Source organism: Gopherus flavomarginatus, chromosome 5, assembly GCF_025201925.1.
Source record: "Gopherus flavomarginatus isolate rGopFla2 chromosome 5, rGopFla2.mat.asm, whole genome shotgun sequence".
In the NCBI taxonomy this organism is placed as follows: Eukaryota; Metazoa; Chordata; order Testudines; family Testudinidae; genus Gopherus; species Gopherus flavomarginatus.
In genome coordinates, this window is record NC_066621.1 from 92,993,412 (window position 1) to 93,015,781 (window position 22,370).

Sequence of the window (22,370 nt, forward strand, 5' to 3'; positions counted from 1 at the left end):
AATACAGTGCTCACTGTATATATTACAAATATTTGCCCTGTAAAAAACGAATAGTATTTTTCAATTCACTTAATACAAGTACTGTAATGCAATTGCTTTATCATTAATATTGAACTTACAAATGTAGAATTATGTACAAAAAAACCTGCATTCAGAAATAAAACAAAGTAAAACTTTAGAGCCTACAAGTCCACTCAGTCCCACTTCTTGTTCAGCCACTCACTCAGACAAACAAATTTGTTTACAATTTGCAGGAGGTAATGCTGCGTGCTTCTTGTTTACAATGTCACCTGAAAGTGAGAACAGGTGTTCACATGTCACTGTTTTAGCTGGTGTCGCAAGATATTTACATGCCAGATGCGCTAAAGATTCATATGTCCATTCATGCTTCAACCACCATTCCAGAGAACATGCCTCCATGCTGATGGAGGGTTCTGCTCAATAATGATCCAAAGCAAAGTGGACCGACGCATGTTCCTTTTCATCATCTGAGTCAGATGCCACCAGCAGGATGATGATTTTCTTTTTTGGTGGTTTGAGTTCTGTAGTTTCCACGTTGGAGTGTTGCTCTTTTAAGACTTCTGACAGCATGCTCCATACCACATCCCTCTCAGATTTTGGAAGGCACTTCAGATTCTTAAACCATATGTCGAGTGCTGTAGCTATTTTCAGAAATCTCACATTGGTACCTTCTTTGCGTTTTGTCAAATCTGCTGTGAAAGTGTTCTGTGCTGGGTCATCATCCAAGACTGCTATAACTCAAAATATATGGCAGAATGCGGGTAGAACAGGAGACATGCAATTCTCCCCCAAGGAGTTCAGTCACAAATTTAATTGATTTTTTTTTTTGTTTAATAAAATAAAAAAAAAAAAAAAAAGCATCATCAGCATGGAAACATCCTCTAAAATGGTGGCCGAAGCATGAAGGGGCATACAAATGTTTAGCATATCTGGCACATAAATAACCTTGCAATGCTAGTTACAGAAGTGCCATGCAAAAGCCTTTTCTCACTTTCAGGTGACAGTGTAAATGAGAAGCAGGCAGCATTATCTCCCATAAATGCAAACAAACTTGTTTGTCTTAGCGATTGACTGAACAAGCAATAGGACTGAGTGGACTTGTAGACTCTAAAGTTTTCCATTGTTTTATTTTTGAGTGCAGTTATGTAATAAAAAAAATTACATTTTATAAGTTACACTTTCAAGATAAAGAGATTGCACTACAGTACTTGTGTGAGGTGAATTGAAAAATACAATTTCTTATCATTTTTACAGTGCAAATATTTTCTTTTTTGGTGGTTTGGGTTCTGTAGTTTCCAGGTTGGAGTGTTGCTCTTTTAAGACTTCAGACAGCATGCTCCACACCACATCCCTCTCAGATTTTGGAAGGCACATCCAATATAAAGTGAGCACTGTACACTTTGTATTCTGTGTTGTAACAGAAATCACTATATTGGAAAATGTAGAAAAATATGCACAAATATATAATTTCAATTGGTATTCTGTTTAACAGTGCAATTCATCGTGATTAATTTTTTTGAGTTAATCGTTTGTGTTAATAGCAGTAAATCGACAGCCCTACTTCCAGGTGTGTGGTGATACAGTAACAGGGCCGCCTGGGGGCGGGGGCAAGAGGGGCAATTTGCCCCGGGCTCTGCAGGGGCCCCCACGAGAGTTTTTCGGGGCCCCTGGAGCGGGCTCCTTCACTTGCTTGGGGGCCCCAGAAAACTCTTGCGGGGGCGGGCCCTGGAGCTTCTTCCGCTCCCGGTCTTCGCTGGCGGGGGAGTCCTTCCGCTCCGGGGCGGAAGGACCTCCCGCCATCACATTACCGCTGAAGCGGGACCTGCTGCCGAAGTGCAACCCAGTCTTCGGCGGTAATTCAGCGGCGGGGGGCCCTTCCGTTCAGGGACCCGCCGAAGTGCCCCGAAGACCCCTGGCGGGGGCCCCCCCCCCACCAAATTACCGCCAAAGAGCGGGCTGCGCTTCGGGGGCGGGTCCCGCTTCGGTGATAATTTGCCGGCGGGGGGCCCCCGCCGCGGGTCTTTGGGGCACTTCAGTGGCGGGTCCCAGAACGGAAGGGCCCCCCGCCGCCAAACAGGGCCGGCTCTAAACATTTTGCCGCGCGGGGGGCCCCCTGCCACTTGCTGGTCCCACTGCTCCGGCGGACCTCCCGCAGGCATGGCTGTGGAGGGTCCGCTGGTCCCGCGGCTCCGGTGGACCTCCCGCAGGCGTGCCTGCGGGGAGTCCGCTGGTCCCGCGGCTCCGGTGGACCTCCCGCAGGCGTGCCTGCGGGGAGTCCGCTGGTCCCGCGGCTCCGGTGGACCTCCCGCAGGCGTGCCTGCGGATGCTCCGCCGGAGCCGCGGGACCAGCGGACCCTCCGCAGGCACGCCTGCGGGAGGTCCACTGGAGCCACCTGCCGCCGATGGCCCCAGGCCCCCGGAATCCTCTGGGTGGCCCTATACAATAATGCCTTCGTTACTCTCTCTAAAAGAAGGATCCAGTGCTTGTGCTGTTGCTCATAGTGTCTTTTTTCACCCTAACCAGCAATCTAGTGAAATTTAAAAGAATCTTTTTACTGAGAGTTGCACTAGTTAAACTTAAATTGTGATTATTTTTTTAAACTGATCGTTAAACTAGGCTTTTACAATTTAGCTTAAAGCCATTAGTACCAGGGGTTGTCATAAGTGCACCACAGGCCAAATCCGGACCTCCAGACACTTTTGAACGGACCCTGAAATCTTTTTATGTACTTACCATTATTTTTAATGCAAATAGGAAACAAGACCCCATTGTCAACATTGTAACTTATCCTAAAACAGAGGGTGACCATAATCAGCCACAAGGATTGCTCTGATTTGTCCCTGCCTTAACATCAGTACAGACACTGGCAGTCTGTCAGATGCGTTTCTGCCAATATCCCAGAGAGTCATTCCTTTCTGCTATTCAAAAAGGGTGGCTGGCAGGATGATCAAATCATACATTAATACATATTACATTATTATAACTGTCAATCATTATAACCTCTAATACAAATATAAAATCCTACTCCTACAACCCCTCGCTCTCATCTGTTTTTTGCAGGATCTGGACAGAGGAGGCAGGCAGGCAGAGATTGTCTCATCCAGAAATCAGGGAGGGATGCTGTACATCCAACATCCAAAGGCTTCCATGAAAGACAACTCTTTCCCCTCCCACTCCCCCCAGCAGGCTCTGGGGTGCTCTGGGATAAGTTGTACTCAATCTTCCTCCCAACAGCTGGAAGTATGGGTTGGTGGGCTGAAGTTTCTGTTGGGCCTCGACAATAGCTCTTGTATTGATCTCTGAGCAGTAGCATACATACCTAGTTGTATGTGTCTTGTAAACTTCGTCCTGATTTTCATATCTTGGAAATAGATAGTAAGTCTCAGATGGCTCATTAAAATAAATCGCTAAACAAAAGAAAGTTTAACATTTTCAAACACACCTTAATATTGTAGAATTTCAACACTTGAGAGCCAAAGGTTGTATTGTAAACAGAATTTTCCCAGACAGACATTTATGATCTTGGGCAGCCTTGCTTATGTAAACTGATTTACTTCAAAGATTGACTTTGACCCACTGAAACTGGGCTTTTTATGAAGTGAAGATGCAACTAATTAACGAACTAGTTTTCAGACAATTACAATAATCCTGTTATACTCTGCTAATAATATAGAACTATTCCTGTAATATTAAGATTACATGTAAACTCCACCTTTCTTATAACATACATGAGTTTAGGTTGATTTTTATGGTAGTTCCTTTCTTAGTCTAGAAATCTTCCCAAAATAATTCCATGAGGTGAGTCTTGTGAGTGATGCTGTAGACAGTGGAACCATTCCTGCACTCTTCAGTAAACAAAAAATTCCTGCATTGTAGAGTAGAATCAGTTTTACTGAGAGCAAGTGTTGGCCAAGACACAACCAAGGTTATCTACCTCTCAAATCTAAATGATATTGGCTGTTGAAATTTACATGTGAACACAGATGCTGGACTTCTCTCAAAGGTCTTAAGAGCGCAAGTGTTTGTATGGATCACAAGTTCACAATCCCCAGATGGTAGCACTGTACAAATGTGAGTTACTACTATTCAGTCTAGATAAACTGCCCTCCTATAGCAGACATTTTGCTTGAGATTTATCAGCCTCCATCCCCTTTCTTCAAGCATAGGGTCAGATACAGAATTACTAGCTTTATTTTAACTGTACTTAGTCTTACATGTTCATAATGATGCAGTGCTTTAAATCTTGTGCACTTTCAGAATGGTGCTTTGCTTTTTTAAAAAACAACAAATTAAACTTCTTCAGCCTGATGTCTTAATGGTCTTGCTTAAGTTGTTTTAAACTGGAATACCATTCTTTCTGCACCACTAGTTTACTTGTTTACATTAGACTGAGTTTCTTGGTTGCAGCTTTGACATGTAGCTTCTTGAGAGGACAGACTTGTATGACATTCGCTAACTCATAACTATTCAGTAGTCTGAATTTGACAGCAGGAGAGGTCCTTGCAGTCGAAAGCTTTTTTTTTGTCCTGCAGTTAAAAGAAATAATACATAATGGCTTTCATACAAGCCAATTGGGTGGCCTAATGACAACTAAATCCCAAAATGTTGTCTCTTGGTTCCAGAGGCTGAAATGCATCTGAGGGCTGCCCTTGCCACCCTTAGGGAAAGTCTCAAGCTCATGAAAAATCCCAATAGGAGTCACTGTCAGATTATCTAGAACTTTGTTCACACAAAAATTACATTAAAAGAACATCATTAAGGTTGCAAAGTCAAGCATGTGTAAGCTAGTAAATGTCAGAATTACAGTTGCTTGGGCGACTGGATTAGTTCCACCTGTGCATATGTACTCTGATATAGTCCTTAATTACCTGATCAATATTTTTCCATAGGACCCCTGCTTCATTCAGTGTACAGTTAATGAGCAACTATTTCACTGTTTTGTTTTCTCCACATTGTTCATAATGTAGTCCCAGGCACCTGTTTTGTCCTTCCTATTCAAATCCTACTCTACAGACAAAATTATTAACTTTTTTTTTAGATTTCTCTGTGGCATTCATCACTGTAATACTTGTGGAGCACTCAAAGACTAATTTAATTTATTTTCAAAACCCCATTGTGGTCTGACTGGGGCGGTGTCATCCCTGTTTTACAGGCCTACAACCTGATTTTTGAGAGTGATTTTAGCATTATATAGCACTTAATATGTTTAAGACAGAGCTCCCATTGACTTCTGTTGCAGTGGTGAGTGCTCAGCCCTTTTTGTAAATCAGACCCCAGGGACGGAAGTCAGACAACCAAAACATGAGGAATACCACACAATTAGTGACCATCTGTGAAAAGATTGATATAAGTGACTTGAATAGAATCACATAGGAACTGTGTGACATAGGCAGGAATAGAATTCAGTTCAGTTCTCCAGGGCAGTTCTTCAGAGAATTAAATTCTTTTCCAGCAATCCTCTGCCCCATTCACTATATGCCTTCCTGTTTCTTCAAAAAGGGAAGCAAGGGTTCTATAGCCAACAGTCTCCTTTCAGTATACACCTCTGAATCATCCCCAGGGCAGGTCCATCCTATACATTGAATGGGAAAGGGGGTTTCTAGCGTATGATCATGTAACTAAAGACTATATAAATGCATATGCACAAGGGGGCTGAATTAAGGTTTTATGTAGACTTAACTCTGCAGTTTCCAAACTTTGAGTTCTTGACTTTTCAACATTGATGTTCTTTTAATGTAGATTGTGTGTGTGTGTGTGTGTGTGTGTGTGTGTGTGTGTGTCTTCCTAGCTTTTAAAAAAGCAAACTGAAAAAGCAAAAATGGCATGTGCCATATTGATACTCATAAGGGTCATCAGCAGCATTGGAGCCTTTAGATACACAGCACAGACCTCTGCTAACCTAATGGCAGTAAATGATAGTAATGGTAGGTTGTCATCCTCTATGTGGACCAGCATGAGAGTGGCTTTCAAATATTTGTTGACAGCAGATGAATGGTGGGACTCGGGAATAATGGGTTCCATTCCAGACTTTAGAGAGGAGTGTTCTTTAGGGGGCTCACTTCCCGTCTACCCCCAAACATGACCCCTTCTGTCCTGTCTCCTCCAACCTGTGACTGTTCCAGTCCTATCTCTAGTCTATCCCTGGCTCCTCGTTGTAGTGCTATTCTTTAGAATGTCTGGACCCAGCAGGAGAGTCATTGAGAGCACAGAAGAGACAAGTGCCCTGCTCTCATTTAAGGTGTCCAGACCTGGACCCAGAATGGCCTGCGGCAGTCCAGAGCTGAAAAAACAGGAAAAGTCATCCTCTGACCTGGGCGAAAAAGGCCCAGTACAGATGCAATTTTCTGGAAGTTTAGCTGCTCAAATGTAAGATGATGCCACTGAGCATGTGTGAACTAACTTTTATTTCTGAGGTTTATACCTTGACCAAATATGGGCCAATTTTTCACAGAGATGGAAAAAGGCACATCTCTGACACCTTGCTGCCACTCCCTGCTTCTAAGGATGGAGATTAGAGCTTTTCAAGGAAAAGTACGTAATCTTTTAATGTGGGAAAATGTATTTTTCCCTAGCCTTGTTTTTGGAAACAGTTGAAGAATTCTGGCTGAAATTTTCTCAAAAATTCAACCTAAGGCAAACACCCAGCATAGAAACCTTCAGACCAAATGATTCGAGTTTGGTGAAATTTATGTAGGGTCCTATAATGGGAAGTATCAAGCAACCTTAATAGGCAGTGGTACCAGCTCCACCTATAATTTATTCCTTACATTAGGGAGCTGGAGAAGTTAATCCAGTTCCCTTCCCAGCAAAATCTAAAGCCTTGTAGACAAAACTTTTTGGAATCCTGGCTATTTGGACATGGAGAAAGACAAGTAGGGTGTACATTTAAAGAAAATATAAATCTAGCTATAATAAATGTGCTTTTGTGATCCTATTTAAGGTAAAAGATGACAGTAGTAAATGACTTGAGTACAGTAAGTGAAAAGAACTAATTTCTCTTGCTGCAAAATTCATTAACTGAGGTGTGGGTGGGGGAAGGGAGACACTTCAGTTGCTGTGTATATAACTGGGGCTGGGTTCCTGTTTGACCTAAAGTCTGTCTTGATGCAGCAGCACAAGCCAGCGAGGAGACTGTCATGTTTCACCGTGAACGCAGCACATTTAGGCGTCAGGCTGTACGGCGCCGGCACAATGCAGGGAGTAACCCCACCCCTCCCACATTGCTCATCGGATCACCCCTCAGGTATGGTATCTAAATGTTCCACCATCTTTAGCATGCATGCAGCAGACTATTTCCCACAACCACTAGCATTTCCAAAAAGCACTTCCCTTCTCTCCTCACCTTTAACCTTTTTTGGGCTGTCTCTGCATGTCTTTGGACTAGCTGAATTTGTGCATGTGTACGTGGCACTTTTTCCCCCCCACAATGACAGGGTTAGCCAATCTCTTAACATGGCACATGTGGGTTTAGATCAACCACAAAATGAATTAATGGTAACAAACTGACTTATACTCAGTTCTTTCACTTTAATTTCATGTCAAATCTTTAGATACTTTAAAATTTAAACATAAATAAGAAAATGTTAAATCAGCATCTCTTTTTTCTTCCAAGGGGGAAGAGGAGAATAGGAGTACTCACACTTCTCAGGAACTGTAGAGAGGAAGATACCTGCACCATAAAATTAGCAGGATAATGTAAACAGCTAAACTGTCCTGCAAAAGTTCTAGATCTTAGAATGCAGCAAACCACTACATAAAGACCAGCAATCAACCCTGTCAAAAATAGAAGTCTTTGAAATAATTCATAAACTAGCATACTCTTGTTTTTAAATGCAATAAATCCCATATTATTGCTTGATGCTAACTCTACTTATATCAAATACCAAATGTTTGTTAAAGTAGTAGTATATATCTCTGTATTTTTAAGGCCTGTCCTCAACCTTCTAAATTAAGTTAATTGCTCCCAATATTATGAGCTGTCCAGCTTTAAATTTCAGTAGTACTCCTGTAATTTCTTTTACTGAAAGAGTACAGAAACTGAGCAAACTAATGCCTTAAATCTTTAATGCTATCTAAACCAAACAGTTCTTAAGCAGGAGGCAGGGAATCATGGCTTCAGCATGGCACTACTGAAGCAACTACTAGACAGTTTCTAAAATATCCTTGGATATCGGGATTGATGCTTCCAAGGTCCTGCTTTGAGACACTTGGCATCGATTTTTCTCCTCTTTTGGGGCAAAAGGAGAGACACTTAAGGAAAAATGTGCACATCTTTCCCACTTTGAAGATGACATTTTATTTTGAAGAAAATGTAAACCTAGTGTAAAACAGTTTACACTTTCCTACATTCCTTCCCAGTTTGATCATCTCCTATTTGATTCTAAAAATAAGATGCAGAATTTGGCACCCTACTCGTTTTCATGCAATGGCTAATCCTAGTTTAAGGGGGTGGGGGTGAAAGGAAGTTTAAAATCTGCTTTCTGTGTCGGAACCTTACTCAAATGTCTCTTCCATTTTCTCCCAAATGTGGACATTTCTCCATTGTTCCCACATCAAAGATCAGTTATTTTTTCTCTCCCCTTCACATCAGAGTTGCATTGGTTTATTGCAGGTATATAGGCATGTGCCTCCTGAATTTTGGAAGCCACTTTTTAATGAAGATGCATAGGTCTGATCCTAGGTGCTCATAATCAGCTGGAAAGACAGTGCCAATGAGAGGGAGAAACTGCCCAAGAGACGGGAGCTCAGGAAGCTCAAATGAGGTTAGACCAGAGTATAGTTAAGGAGTAATTGATAGCTTGGCTTCTGATACTCATCTAGCCAACTTCCATTATTCAAGATACAAGTTAATGAGGTGCATTTTTATTGGCTATTACGGTACATAGCAATGCTTAATTGAGTTGATTTTTTTTAAATAAATTTTACTAAAGGGAAAAGTAGATGTTGATCTTTATTCTTATTGAACATAGTGTGGGCTGTAGCAACTCTCCTTACTTTCATGAGTCACCTCTGTGTGCTCTAAATCATATTCACTTGCATTGTGTTCTCTGCTCTTCTGAGGGAGAGTAGAGCAATTGTTTTGTCTGTAGGAGATCATGCAGATAAATGTGAACACTAATCATTGCACATCAGCCCAAGAATGATAATGTCTGTGATTTACGTGGATCAGAGAGAGCAGAATAGGAAGCAAATGAGGAACTATCTCAGGTGTCCCTTCTGCTTAAAACTGGAGTTGGCAGCTGCTTCCTTCTCCCCGCTAGTGTAGGCACCAAGATTTCCACGATACGATGGCCTCTGACATACAGGTGGATTTTGTTGTGAGGACAATGAAAGAGCTGAACTTTAAGGACATAACTTCTTATTCAAAAAAGAAATATTCGAGAACAAGAGAACAGAGAGAAATTCTGGCCAAGTAAATTACCTTCTTTATATGTGATGCCCATGCTCCAGTTTGTTCCTGTGTAAATGAAAACCAGAACCCATTCTCTCAGATCTCTGAACATCTACAGTAACTCCTCATTTTAACGTCGTCCCACTTAACGTCGTTTCAATGCTACGTCCCTGCTCAGTTAGGGAACATGCTCGTTTAAAGTTGTGCAGTGCTCCCTTATAATGTTGTTTGGCTGCCTCCTTGTAAGATTCTGTGGAAGAGCAGCGATTTTACAAGGAGCATTGCACAAGTTCCACTTCTCCGCCGCCTCCCCCTCCTTCCCAGCGCTTTCCCCACTGCCAAACAGCTGTTTGGCAGCACTTAGGACTTCCTGGGAGGGTGGGGGAGGAACAGGGAAGCGCCGCATCTCCACTCCTCCCCCTCCCTCCCAGAAAGTCCTAAGTGCCACCAAACAGCTGTTTAGCGGTGCTTAGGATTTTCTGGGAGGGAGGGGGAGGAGTGGAGACTCGGGGCTTCTCCGCTCCTCTCCTTCCTCCCAGCACTTCATGTGTAGGACTTTTGGGGAGGGAGGGGCAAGATTGGGGAAGCTCAGTGTTTCTGCTCTTCCCCCTCCCTCCAAGAAAGTCCTAAGCCAACAAACAGCTGTTTAGCGGTGCTTTGGATTTTCTGGCAGAGAAGGGGAGGAGTGGAGATGCAGAGCTTCTCTACTTCTCCCCCTCGCTCCCAGAAAGTCCTAAGCTGTTTGGCGGGGCTTAGGACTTTTTTTTTGGTGGGTGGGAGGGATGTGGCATGCTCCTGAGAGGAGGTGGAGTAGGGGTGGGAAGAGGTGGGCCTAGAGTGGAGCAGGGACAGGAAGAGGCGGGCCTGGAGCATTCTTCTCCAGGGAAGCTGCCGCTGCTGCTGCAAAGGTGCTTCCTAGTGTCCTTGCCTGCAGCGGGCTGTGCCTGTGTGGGGTAAGCCAGGGGCACTTCCCAATTGCAGTACAGTACAGTATATAATGTCTTTTGTCTGCCCCCCTCCCAAAAAAATTTCCTTGGAACCTAACTCCCCGCATTTACATTAAATCTTACGGGAAAATTGGATTCATTTAACATTGTTTCACTTAAAGTTGCATTTTTCAGGAACGTAACTACAACGTTAAATGAGGAGTTACTGTACAAAGAAGCACATCACCAGAAATAAACTGAAATTAAGTATTTGAAATATACATGCAGAGCCAAATACTGGTAGCAGACACCTTACTAAAAGTATTATTTGTGATGCTGGCTGGGAGCCCAATATATTATAGTTTAAAATGTCTTAGACTATTTTATATCTAACTGCCAGTCAGCCAGTGTTACAAATGACCTCATTCTTAGAGCAGGAGGGTAACTGGTTATTTGTCACAAATTTGTTTGAGATACAAACTGAAATTTATTTGGAAATTATTAATGTTAAATATTCTTCAGACTTCTATATAACTAGTAGAAATAAAAAGATACTCTTTTTGTTTGTGTAACTTGATGTTAATGGGAGTTGTATGTGCACTGAAGAGACCTGTGAAGTAAGAAATAAAAACTTAATGTGTAAAAAAGAAATGCAGAGTAATATGAATATAATCCATTATGAACTGATTTTAGTAATTTATTTGAGAAGTATTGATCACTGCAAATAGGTAGGCATTTTCTATCTCTGCTAATAGGAAGTAATTCTCTATCTAGTTCCTATATTGCTAATAAACTCTATTGCTGCAAGTTTTAAACTTTAACAGTTAGGCATATTAACCTTTAATTGCCCTGATACTGTTTTCTCTAATACTCTTGCCAATGAAACTTTTCTTTCCTAATCTCTTGACTGTGGCATAATATTAGATGTCATAGAGACGGTCATTATAAGACTTGTGCAATCCCATTTGAAGTTTCCAACATACATTTTTACAAGGGTGTCTCGGTAGTGAAAAATTTTATTAAAATAGACTAATCGCATTGCGTAGCTAGATATTTGGACAAGGAAAAGATTTTATATTAAAATCTCCAGTAAACTCTAAAGGCATGGTGGTAAAATAAGTACATGGACATTCGTTGCCCCCATTTAAAAACAAACTGCACCTCTACCCCGCTATAATGCGACCAGATATAACACAAATTTGGATGTAACGCAGTAAAGCAGTGCTCCAAGGCGGGGCTGCACACTCCGGTGGATCAAAGCAAGTTCAATATAATGCGGTTTCACCTGTAACGCAGTAAGATTTTTGGGCTCCCAAGGACAGCGTTCTATCGAGGTAGAGGTGTACTTCCAGTATCGCTGATAAGTACCAGCAGTGTGCTGGGCACTTCAGACATAATGCTGTATGCTAACACTTCAGTGTACTGTTTCAGAGTAGCAGCCACAAGTACTTCAGTGTACGTGACAGTCTGTACTATTGTCCGACTTTAGATTTGACTTCTAAATTTACTTGTGTTTGAAATGGAATGGCTCCAGAAGCTTTTTGTGTTCAGAATTATCTTGTGGACTAGACAGAATAATGCTGCTTGTTGGATATTCTATAAAACTGTTACTCAGTGTTTTGCTTTCTTATTGTCATAGGATTTGATAGCTAAAAAGTTAATAGCTACAATTTTTAACTTATAGCTGTGTTTGAAGGAAAATCTATTCAGGTAATTATAGGCTATTTAGATTAGCCTTATTGCGCTTCTGGGTAAAGCTCAATTGAGACAATGAAGCATTCTTGAGGGATGATGCATCTTTGAATCTTATTTCCCTAAGGGCTTCTGTTACCATGTAGTTCACAGCAAGAGCCTTGTCCACAGCAGCAAAACACTGAATTAAATAAGGTTGAAAAGCATTCCAACCCAAATATGTTAAAATATGGTATAGTGACTTGCAAGCTTGCTTTTCTCCATGTGCTGTGTGCATGTCTGCTTTATTTTGCATGTGCTTTTTTAACACCCATTCTCAATACATTATCTTGTGGTTTTTCCAATCATTTTTTAAGAAGGGAACCGAAAAGCAGAAGTTCTAGAATATATTCTGTTGCTGTAATCAGGTATAGTTCACACAATACTTTATATATACTTAGTTGTTGCCTTGTTAGTCAGATGTAAAACAGCATATTCCTTAAAGGCGCCAGAAACCACCTACACTCTGAACTGCTAAAGGGACTGGGCAATGATGTTCTGTGCATCACAGGGGAAACTTGTTTTGCCCAACTAAACCATAAAATATACAACATATCAGGGTGCTCAAATAAGATAATTTCTTATTTGATCAAAGAAAGAAATATACACATTTGTGTATATTACAGTTGTGCAGTTTCTTACCTTACCAAATGAAAGAAGATTTAAAAACAGTAGCCTATTATGCGATCTGTTAGACACTTTTTTTAAAAGCATATTTTTTTGCTACCTCATTTTAGAAGATTTTAGTCATGGCTTGGTATAAGCTCCTACAGTGTGTTACTCTACCCATTTTTTGTCCTTTCAGGTCTGTTTCTGTTCAATAATAAGACTTTATATCAAAAAGGTAGTTTTGAAGTGGAAATAGGTTGTAAGAGGAAAATAATATTTTTAGAACTTTGAAAACTGGCAGGGAAATAGGCTGTAAATACCTCTTGACCCTAGGCAGAAGTATTTGAAAAGTTATTTCTTGGTACATGTATATCTTTGGACTTAAAAGAATCTCTGTTCTTTATACCAAAATTGGGTGCTAATAGTTCTAATGGAATATTGCCACAATAATCAGTTTTAAAAAAAATCCAAACTAATAACATTAGAAATCTAGTTTTACAGTTTTATTTTACAAAGGTTTTGTATTCTATTCATCTTGAACAGGTAAGCCAGATAAAGCAATATATCCAGAGTTTATGTAACTATAGTCTAGTTACTTGTAAGATCTACTTTAGAGTTTGACTAGTAACTTGGCCTGAACGTGTAGAGAAGAGAGTATAGTTGGACAGCCAGCAGGCAAGCAAATGCTCCTGTGGGTCCCTGACAAAAGCAAATATTCAACAGTTCAGCAGCTCTTGCTTTGAGAAGCACCAGGGGCACGTAACTATTAAACAGATGGTGTCTCTGATAGTTAAGGGGTTTTTTTTAAAGTTAAAGTAGTATCTTACACAACTTTGCTATTTCACATGCAAATGCACATGTCCCTAGAATAGCATTATGTAGAGCTTAAGGACAAATTAAAAAGCAATAAGAATAAGCAGTTTTAAAATGGTGTAGTAGAGGATTTGGAATATATTTACTTAGCTAATTTCTAAATACTCTGCTCTACAGTACTCCTAAGTTGTGATGGCCCATTTAGTAGGCCTAATGGCTTTCCCATGGTATGCTTTATTTTAACTTTGTCTTTTTTTAATACTTTTGTTTCATCACTTCTAGCTATTTTTTATTCTTCCCTGTAATGTTTCCCCAATCCATGTTTTTTTGTAGCCTTCAAGATGGTCAGCAAGACCAGCAATCCACAACACAGGTCAAAGTCCAGTCCCGCCCCCCTTCCCAGGCAGCTGTGCTCAGCGCTAGCGCCTCCTTGCTGGTGAGAAATGGGAGTGTCCACTTAGAAGCATCACATGACAATGCATCTGCTGTAGGCGGTAGCAGTTTGCACGATGAACTTGGTATGCAGGCCTTATGTAACCTTGGTGACATGGAAGTTATAATGCCGCAGATTTATGGGTAATAATGCAATGAAATTAATTTAAACTGAGATCTTCATTTCAGAAATGTGTGGGTGCATTTCTTAGAGGGAAATATTACTTCTGGTCAGTTCCCCACTCCTTCATAATTATTCCTCCCCACCCCCCATTTCCTTTAGCAAATGTACTATATAAATACCCTTAAAAGAGGCATAGATTTAAGGGATGCTGTATGTGCTTTCATGACTTGAACAGCACAATAGTTCCAGTATTTACCCTCGTTAGAAGCTGCTGAATTAGTTTTCTTGGTCTCTATTGACTCTGTTTAATTTTGGTCACAGAGTTTAGCAGGGATTGAAGTCTATATTTCTCTAGTTCAGGATGAGTGTTTAAAAATGTACTGGCCCTGAAAGCATCTTTTTATGGTCTCCAAAGAATTCCTGCTCCTAGTAGGCCATGGTATATTGGACCTTCAAATGTGTGTGGAGGGGTTAGGGTGAGGAGGGTGAGAAATCATAGGAAGTTGAATACATACAGTGTCAGTTATTGCAAGTTACATTTGTAAGAAGTCAGCAGCTTAATTCAAATTAAAGCACCTTATTGTTTGTATTTCTGAGATTGTCTCCTAATAAAAATTTAAGTTACGTGAATGTTATGCTGCTGCCGTTATAAGCATTTAGTTACCACGATCAGGAAGATATCTTCTGTATGTAACTTTACTGGTCAGTTTGAAAAAATTTCCAGACTTTCCCCTTTTAAGTCAGTCTTCTGTAATTCATTAGACCATTTTAGTGCCTCTTAGTATATAGAGTGTACTTCTAAATCAAGAGGTCTTAAAGCACTTTGCAAGTGCTAATTAAACCTCTCAGCCACTTCTGTAAGGTCAGTAAAATCATTCCAGATGGGGAAGCTGAGATACAGTAATGTTAAGTGACTTGCCCAACGTGATACAATAATCTCATTAGACTAAGGCAGTGGTTCTCAAACGTATTTCATTGGGCCCCCCTTCTTTGTGTTTGTAGTCATTTACAACCCCCCACAAGTACATATAGTGTCACCCAGATCTGAAGGCAGAGCAGAGAGCAGCAGCTGCTGGCTGGGCACCCAGTCTGAAGGCAGCACCACACCAGCAGAGAAGTAAGGGTGGCAGTGTTAAAAGTAAAAAAGCAACAGTGTGTCCTGTGGCACCTTATAGACTAACAGATGTATTGGAGCATGAGTTTTTGTAGGTGAATACCCACTTCGTCAATATCACTTTTCACAGCTGACTTAGCACCGCATTGCCATCCTTACTACTGTGCTGTAGCTGCTGCTACCCTAGACTGACAGCTGGAGCCTCACCACCACCAGGTGAAAGATTGGGAGGGTGGGGGAAGGGAGCCCAAGCCTGGGCTGCTTCCCAGTGAGGAATTGAGGGAGGGGGAAAGAAGAGCCTGTGCTCAGTGGCAGGTTCTAGCTGTCCTCTTTATCCCTGCCTCGGGGGGGGACACAGCCCTTCTGCACAGCTCACCCCTTCCTTGACACATTCGCGCACCTCCTTTGGGAGGCCCGCCTTATAGTCTGAAAACCGCTGGCCTAAGGTGATCTCAAGGGGTCCTTTCTTTAAACAACAAACCATGGTTCCTAACTTCAGCATGTAAACAACTGCTAATGATATGGGGGTCAACATGGGACTTCTAGATTCTTGTGCAAAAAACACAGCAAAGATATTTAAAATAGGACACCTGTAACAATAACCTTTATCAATGACTGCTACTTTTTTTAAGGATCTACCAGTCACATAGTTTGAGTGCAGTTCTGCAACGTCTTATTCTTCACAGTGCAGATGAGATAATTGAAGAGTTGCTTTGTGTAGTGCACATTTTAAGTACAGTTTTAGCATAGAACTTACCACTCAAAAATATCTTCTGGTTCCATTGTCTGCAAATTTGAAAGCATAACTGTGCTTTTCATGATACTGTGCTTTATAACGTTAACTCCAGAAATGTGAATCATACCCTTTCAAATCACTGACTTTTTTTTGTTCTGTTTTGTTCTGCCACTAGTAGCTGTTCCATTCCTGCAGAGACAGGTTTCTTGGTTGTTGACTTATTGAGTATCTGATTTGATACTTCTAGCTGGGTTGAATGTCTCCTCATTCATTCTTCTTTTGGTCACAAATCACTGGTCTGCTTCTTCGGTTACTAATCTTTCCAGATCCCTTATCACATGTCCTTCTTGTGGTATCTGTGCCAATGATGTCTTAATTTGATTGACTAGACGTCTTCATTTTTCTCGAATGCTGTGTAGAGTTGAAATATGCACTTCCAGACCAGGTATCTTCTTCTCCGGTATATCCACGAACTTGCACGTCATGAAACCAGGCACCTCATTTCCTTCAGCAGAAACAAAATCATAGCACATCCAGGGCAGGGCATAGCAATTGTTTCCTCATCGCCTGTATCCACAACCTGGTGTAGCCATACCTAAATGGAAGGAACCGCACTTCCTCCTTAACTCCCCTGTCTAAAAGAGCTCCCCAGACTGAGTGCCTTGCTATTCAGAAAATCTGTTCTTGCAACCTGGGAGGCTTTTATATATAAAATATAAGGAGCTAATTAATATTAATGTGTTTCCAACTGGCAACTTAGTTTGAGGACAGTCTTTTGGTAGAATTTCTTTAGTTAAATAAGTCCTATGTTCTCAGTTCTGTATTCTCTCCTCTGAGTTATGTGTTGGTAGCCACATCCAAGTACATTGTAATAGACTTAATTTTGATCAAATCTTAATCACACCATCCTTTGTAGCAATCTAAGTAAATACCTTGTTAAAGCCCTGGGATGTTGTAATTGAGGGTTATAAGACTAGAACCAGAAACTCTTCAATTAAAATTCCCAACTCTGATGTGAAAACTAATCTGGTTCTTACAGCTTTCACTGCTGCTAAGCAGAACTCCCAGATAATAAAATCAGTTTCACCTGTTGGTTCTTGGGAAGTCACTGAAGCTATTCTCACAGGAAAAGCACTCAAAAGTAGAGGATGGGGAAAAGAGGTACAGCAGCAGATACTTCCCGCTTGACAGCAACCAGAAACTTGAGGGAGAGGAGTAGTAGTAAAGGACACCTCTGTTGTAGCAGGGACAGGTCACAGGCAATAAATAAAAATTCACGGAAGCCCATGACCTGTCCCTGACTTTTACTAAAAAATAACTGACAAAATGTGGCTAAGCCCGAGCCCTGCTGTGAGAGGGTAAAGAAATAGGGGGAAGGGGGTCCAGCGCCCGCCGGCATGGTAGCTAGAGCACAGGGGTATGCCTGGGAATGGTGGCTTGGAGCTGCAGGGGTCTCCCGCTAGCTGACAGCTCCAGCCTCTCTGTCCTGGGACTGACACGAAAATGTCAGAGAGGTTACAGAAGTCTTAGATTCTGTGACCTCCGTGATACAATCTTAGCCTTAATCATAGGACTGGAAGGGACCTCCAGAGTTCATCTAGTCCAGTCCCCTGCACTCATGGCAGGACTAAGTATTATCTAGACCAGCCCTGACAGGTGTTTGTCTAACCTGCTCTTAAAAATCTCTAATGATGGAGACTCCACAACTTCCCTAGGCAATTTATTTTAGTGTTTAACCGTGCTGACAGGAAGTTTTTTCCTTATATCCAACCTAAGCTTCCCTTGCTGCAATTTAAGACCATTGCTTCTTGTCCTATCCTCAGAAGTTAAGGGGAACACTTTTTCTTCCTCTGTCTTATAACTGCCTTTTATGTATTGACAACTGTTATCATGTCCCCTCCTCTGTCTTCTCTTCTCCAGACTAAGTAACCCATTTTTTTCAGTCTTCCCTCATAGGTCATGTTTTCTAGATTTTTAATTACTTTTTGTTGCTCTTCTCTGGACTTTCTCTAATTTGTCCACTGCTTTCCTGAAATGTGGCACCCAGAATTGGACACAATACTCCAGTTGAGGCTTAATCAGTGCGGAGTAGAGTGGAAGAATTAACTTCTCATGTCTTGCTCACAGCACTCCAACTAATACATCCCAAAATGATGATTGCTTTTTTGCAACAGTGTTACACTGTTGACTGATGTAGCTGCCAATGGTGATGGTGAGTGAAGCACTTCAAATGTACAAGACATTTCCAAGCTGAATGCAACACAGCAGATGATGTTTGAGCAAGGTCCAGGCATAGCACCCTAGTGAGAATTCCCAGCATTTTTCCTTCCCTAGTAGCTAGAGGCACAAGTGTGGCTCCTCAACTGGGGATTGCACTTGCTGGCTGGATTGTGGTGAACAGTATCTTCAGTACTTCCATGTGGCCAGTTAGCTTTAGTACTAGTTGTAGATGTAGCCTTCACGTTATCAGATGTCTAGTAAAACCTCCGTGTCTGATGCTATGGGAGTTTGGAGGCTTGTATAGATTATACTGTTACTTCAGGAAGAAAGTGTCAAAGATCTTGAGGGGGAGGGAGAAGGGAAGGGAGAGCAAAATATAGCGTAGACAGTAGAAGACAGTGTGCAAAAGGAAAAGCAAAATGTTCTGAAAACAAATAGACTGTCCTGATGTACTGTACACAGCTTTTAATTTGGAGTGAGCCCACAAAAGGGAAAAAATACACTTCAGCATGTTGGTTTTGGGAGCATGGCCTGGCAGCACAGATGCTTTTCACTGTGGTTAGTAAGTTAAGTCTGAGGGCAAGTAGGTGTCAGGTAAATTTTGTGAAGCCCTTTGTCACAAAGGGGTGTGGATGTTAATGTTCGTGGGGCAGTTTAAAAATGAAGAGTGCTAACTTACTTGAACAAGTGTTTGATTTCTAGACCTAGGATGAGATGCCTGTAAATCAGAAGTGGGCAAGCTACGGCCCGTGGGACCATCCTGCCTGGCTCTTGAGCTCCCGGACAGGGAGGCTTGCCCCCGGCCCCTCCTCTGCTGTCCCCCCTTCCCCACAGTTATGCCACCGTGCGGGCAGCAGAGCAGTGCGCTCCTGCCGAGCAGAGTGGGAGTGTGTCCTTGCTCCGGCCGGGCAGGCCAGCTGCCAGACATGCTGCTCTGAATGGCATGGTAAGGGGGCCGGGGGGGTGGATAAGGGGCGGGAGGTACTGGGGGACAATCAGGGGACAGGGCACAGGGAGCGGTTGGATGAGGTGGAGGTTCGATGGGGCAGTCAGGGGAGGGGAATGGGGGGGGTTGGATAAAAGTGGGAGTCCCGGGGGGCTTGTCGGAGCAGAGGTGTGGAAAGGGTCAGGAGATGGGGAACAGGGTGGGTTGGGCAAGAGTGGGGACTCGGGGGGCCTATCAGGGGGCCGGGGTGTGGATAAAGGTCAGGGCAGTCAGGGGACTGGGAGCAGGGGGGTTCGATCAGGGTGGGGTCCCGGGAGGGGGTGGTTAGGGGACAAGGAGCAGCGGAGGTTGGATAGGGAGTGGGGTCCCGGTTAGGGGCAGGGGGCCCTGGGAGGGGGCGGTTACAGGACAAGGAGCAGGGCGGGTTGGATGGGCTGGGAGTTCTGAGGGAGGCAGTCGGGGCAGGAAGTCAGAGGGAGTGGATAGGGCACAGGGGCCAGGCTGTTTGAGGAGGCACAGCCTTCCCTGCCTGGTCCTTCATACAGTTTTGCAACCCTAATGTGGCCCTTGGGCCAAAAAGTTTGCCCTCCCCTGCTGTAAACCATTCTTGTGTACTTCAGACAGCTGTATCCTTCATTTTAAAAGCTGTAATATGGTTGATCTTGTGGTTATAGCACAGATCTAGGGATTCGAAACCCTAGGTTTTATTCTAAGCTGTGTCACAGACTTCTGTGACCTTGGGCAAATTGCTTCACCCCTTTTTCCTTATCTCTAAAGTGGGGATGATGATTACCTCTCAGGTGTTTTGCAAGGTTTTAATTTATTGATGTTTTACAGAATTTTCAGATCCTTGGAAAAGCCCAGTAGAAGATCACAATTTACAGTACAGTCTCTCAGCATTACCTCAATCACTTGCCAGTATAAATGCTTGAATCTGAATCAGTTCTCAAACATATATGCAAAATAATAAAACGAATGGGTGTGGGTAGGGGAATTTTTAAAGGCACAAGTAGCAGGTGCTTAGTTTTCATTTGTACCTTTGGGAAATCTCCCGTTTGGTAGTTTGTCAGGTTGCTTTCGATTGTTGGGCTACTATTTTCATAAACTTTTACGTTATATTTAAAAAAAAAACACTTTAGAGTTCCAAAAACATAATTATATGGACTTTACTCCAAAATCTGAGGTCAGTTAAATTTCCTCTCCTTTTAAGATGCAATTTTGCACAGCGGGGAATGTCCTTAACTTCTGTCGATTTGAGTGGGTTTGTCTTAACTAGGATTTAAAGATACGGTGTTACCTAATACTTTGTAACATGTTCTAATTCATTCTAATGTTAATATAGACTTCAACACATGCTAATCTGACCAAATTTCTTCATCAAGGCTTTCAGCATCTTGCAGAACTAGACCCTAAGAGGCTAGTCAAAGGCAAACTGATCTTTAACCAATAGGAAACGTGAAGTGAGTTGTGGAAGTAATTTGTCAGGAGAATACTTCAGAACATTTAGTTTCTAAGCATGTTTTATACAAGTTAAGTATTTCTGGCTTCAGCCATCTCAGGTGCTGATTCTGCCTTTCTTGCACCTCGTAGCTGCTGAAGTCCAGCTCAGACAGGGTCCCATGGATCTCTACACTCCTCATTCTAGAGCCACCACTCCTCTGTCCTTGGGCACATAGTATTCTCTGATCCTTTTCACAAATACCCACATTCATCTTTTCTTCTTGCCATCTCAGTTCAAGAATGTAATCTGTACTTTGGTGCTTCAGTATCATTGTTTTGGTTATATGCAAATATCCCAGAGCTTCTCTAAATAGGTTGACATAACTGTTAATAATCTGGAAGTATTTTTAATCTGAACACATCCATAAGCAGAGTTTTCTTAAATTCACAGCTCTTCCTTTGTATAAAAAGTTACTAATATGTCTATCAAACAGTAACTAAGGAGTAGTGTGAGCAGATGCCATCTAGTGGCCAACCATATTACTGCCTGTATTTCTGTGCCTGCAGGATAAGCTTGGGTCATCTGCTGCACAGCTGAAATTTGTTTAAATAGTCTCCTTTCTCAAATCACAATTGTTAAAACAACTATAACTTAATAAAAAGATATATTGAGAATCTGAATACTTAAAACTGAAGCAGTTTTTTTATTTACTATCTCTTTATTCCCAGGAGTAAGCAATATCACTTCTGCTTTGCCTCAGAAAATTGCAACATGATAAAAGACTGTTCTGAAATTGTACAGATGTTTTATACTCAAACTAGTTAAAAGTAGCATGAGATTTAAAAAAATCTTAATTTTTATTTTCAAAGACTGCTGTGGTAAGAGGATGGAGGGGGATAGATTCTTACGTGGTAAAAATTCAATATCTATTTATAGTCTTCCATAGTTAAAAGTACAGAGTTAGATATGTGTCCATTGGCATATTTTGACTAGAACTTGGGAGAGGAACTTTGTGACTACTTCATCTGGTCATTTCTACACTATATTGTAAGGATCTCACAGATGCTGAAAGTCTGTCTATAAGCTTCCATGATGCCCTAGTCCTTGGTTTTCTGAGCATATGATATCTAGCCAAAAGACATTATAGCAATTCATGAAGACTGCAGTTGAAAAAATCATTTAACTCAGACTGAAACTCTGGAGCTTAATAATAGAATCTCCAAGGACAGTCAAAACTTAACTCCTTCGCACCCCCCCAAAAAACCCAAGACAATCTTTTTATTAGTCTTTCCTGCTTTGGGTGACTTAATATGTTAATAGAACATCACTTTCTTTCCTTTTAGAAAAGGACAACTATGTTTTATCAAGAAGGTGCCAAAACTTGAATCTTAGAGCCATATTTTTTCACACAAGCAAGCTAACTTTCACTAGGAAGGGTATCAGTTTTTCGCAAAAGTATGAAGCATGGCAGATATCTTGGTAAAGGTGCATCCATTCAAATGGAAATAAGAAATCTTACATTTTGAGTGTTTTGTCATTTGCTGCAATTATTTGTCATATTTCTACTTCCAGGGAATATTTTATCCCACGGTGGACTTTAAGTGCTTGAAATATTCTCCATTTGCAGATCTGGATTTTGATAGATTCAAAGAGGTGTTGGGGTGAAGAAAGTATATGTTAGAACTTCCACAGCTGCAAACTCTTCTGAGACAATGTTGATGTAATAGTATAATCTTTTAAGACAACAAACTTACTTTGATGTCCAAAGGAGACTAGTCCTTAATGGCACACAAATTTTATTGAACTAAATTATCTAAATCCAACAGATTGAGAGGATATTTTTGGTGAATACTCTGTTCTGATTG

General features: G+C 41.6%; 1 protein-coding gene across 5 annotated transcripts in view; it reads left to right on the forward strand.

The window, feature by feature from the left end:
* Window positions 1–22,370, forward strand: part of PCNX1 (pecanex 1) — a 133,142-nt gene that overhangs the window by 46,084 nt on the left and 64,688 nt on the right. For 2 of the 5 annotated variants that reach the window (XM_050953398.1, XM_050953402.1), the window contains 3 exons: window positions 3,083–3,262; window positions 7,133–7,265; window positions 13,826–14,010. The exons of 1 other annotated variant lie outside the window; for it this stretch is intronic. In XM_050953398.1, coding sequence (XP_050809355.1) covers window positions 3,083–3,262; window positions 7,133–7,265; window positions 13,826–14,010 — 498 coding nt within the window. The remainder of the gene's footprint in view (window positions 1–3,082; window positions 3,263–7,132; window positions 7,266–13,825; window positions 14,011–22,370) is intronic. 2 more of the 5 variants (XM_050953399.1, XM_050953400.1) reach the window with 2 other exon arrangements.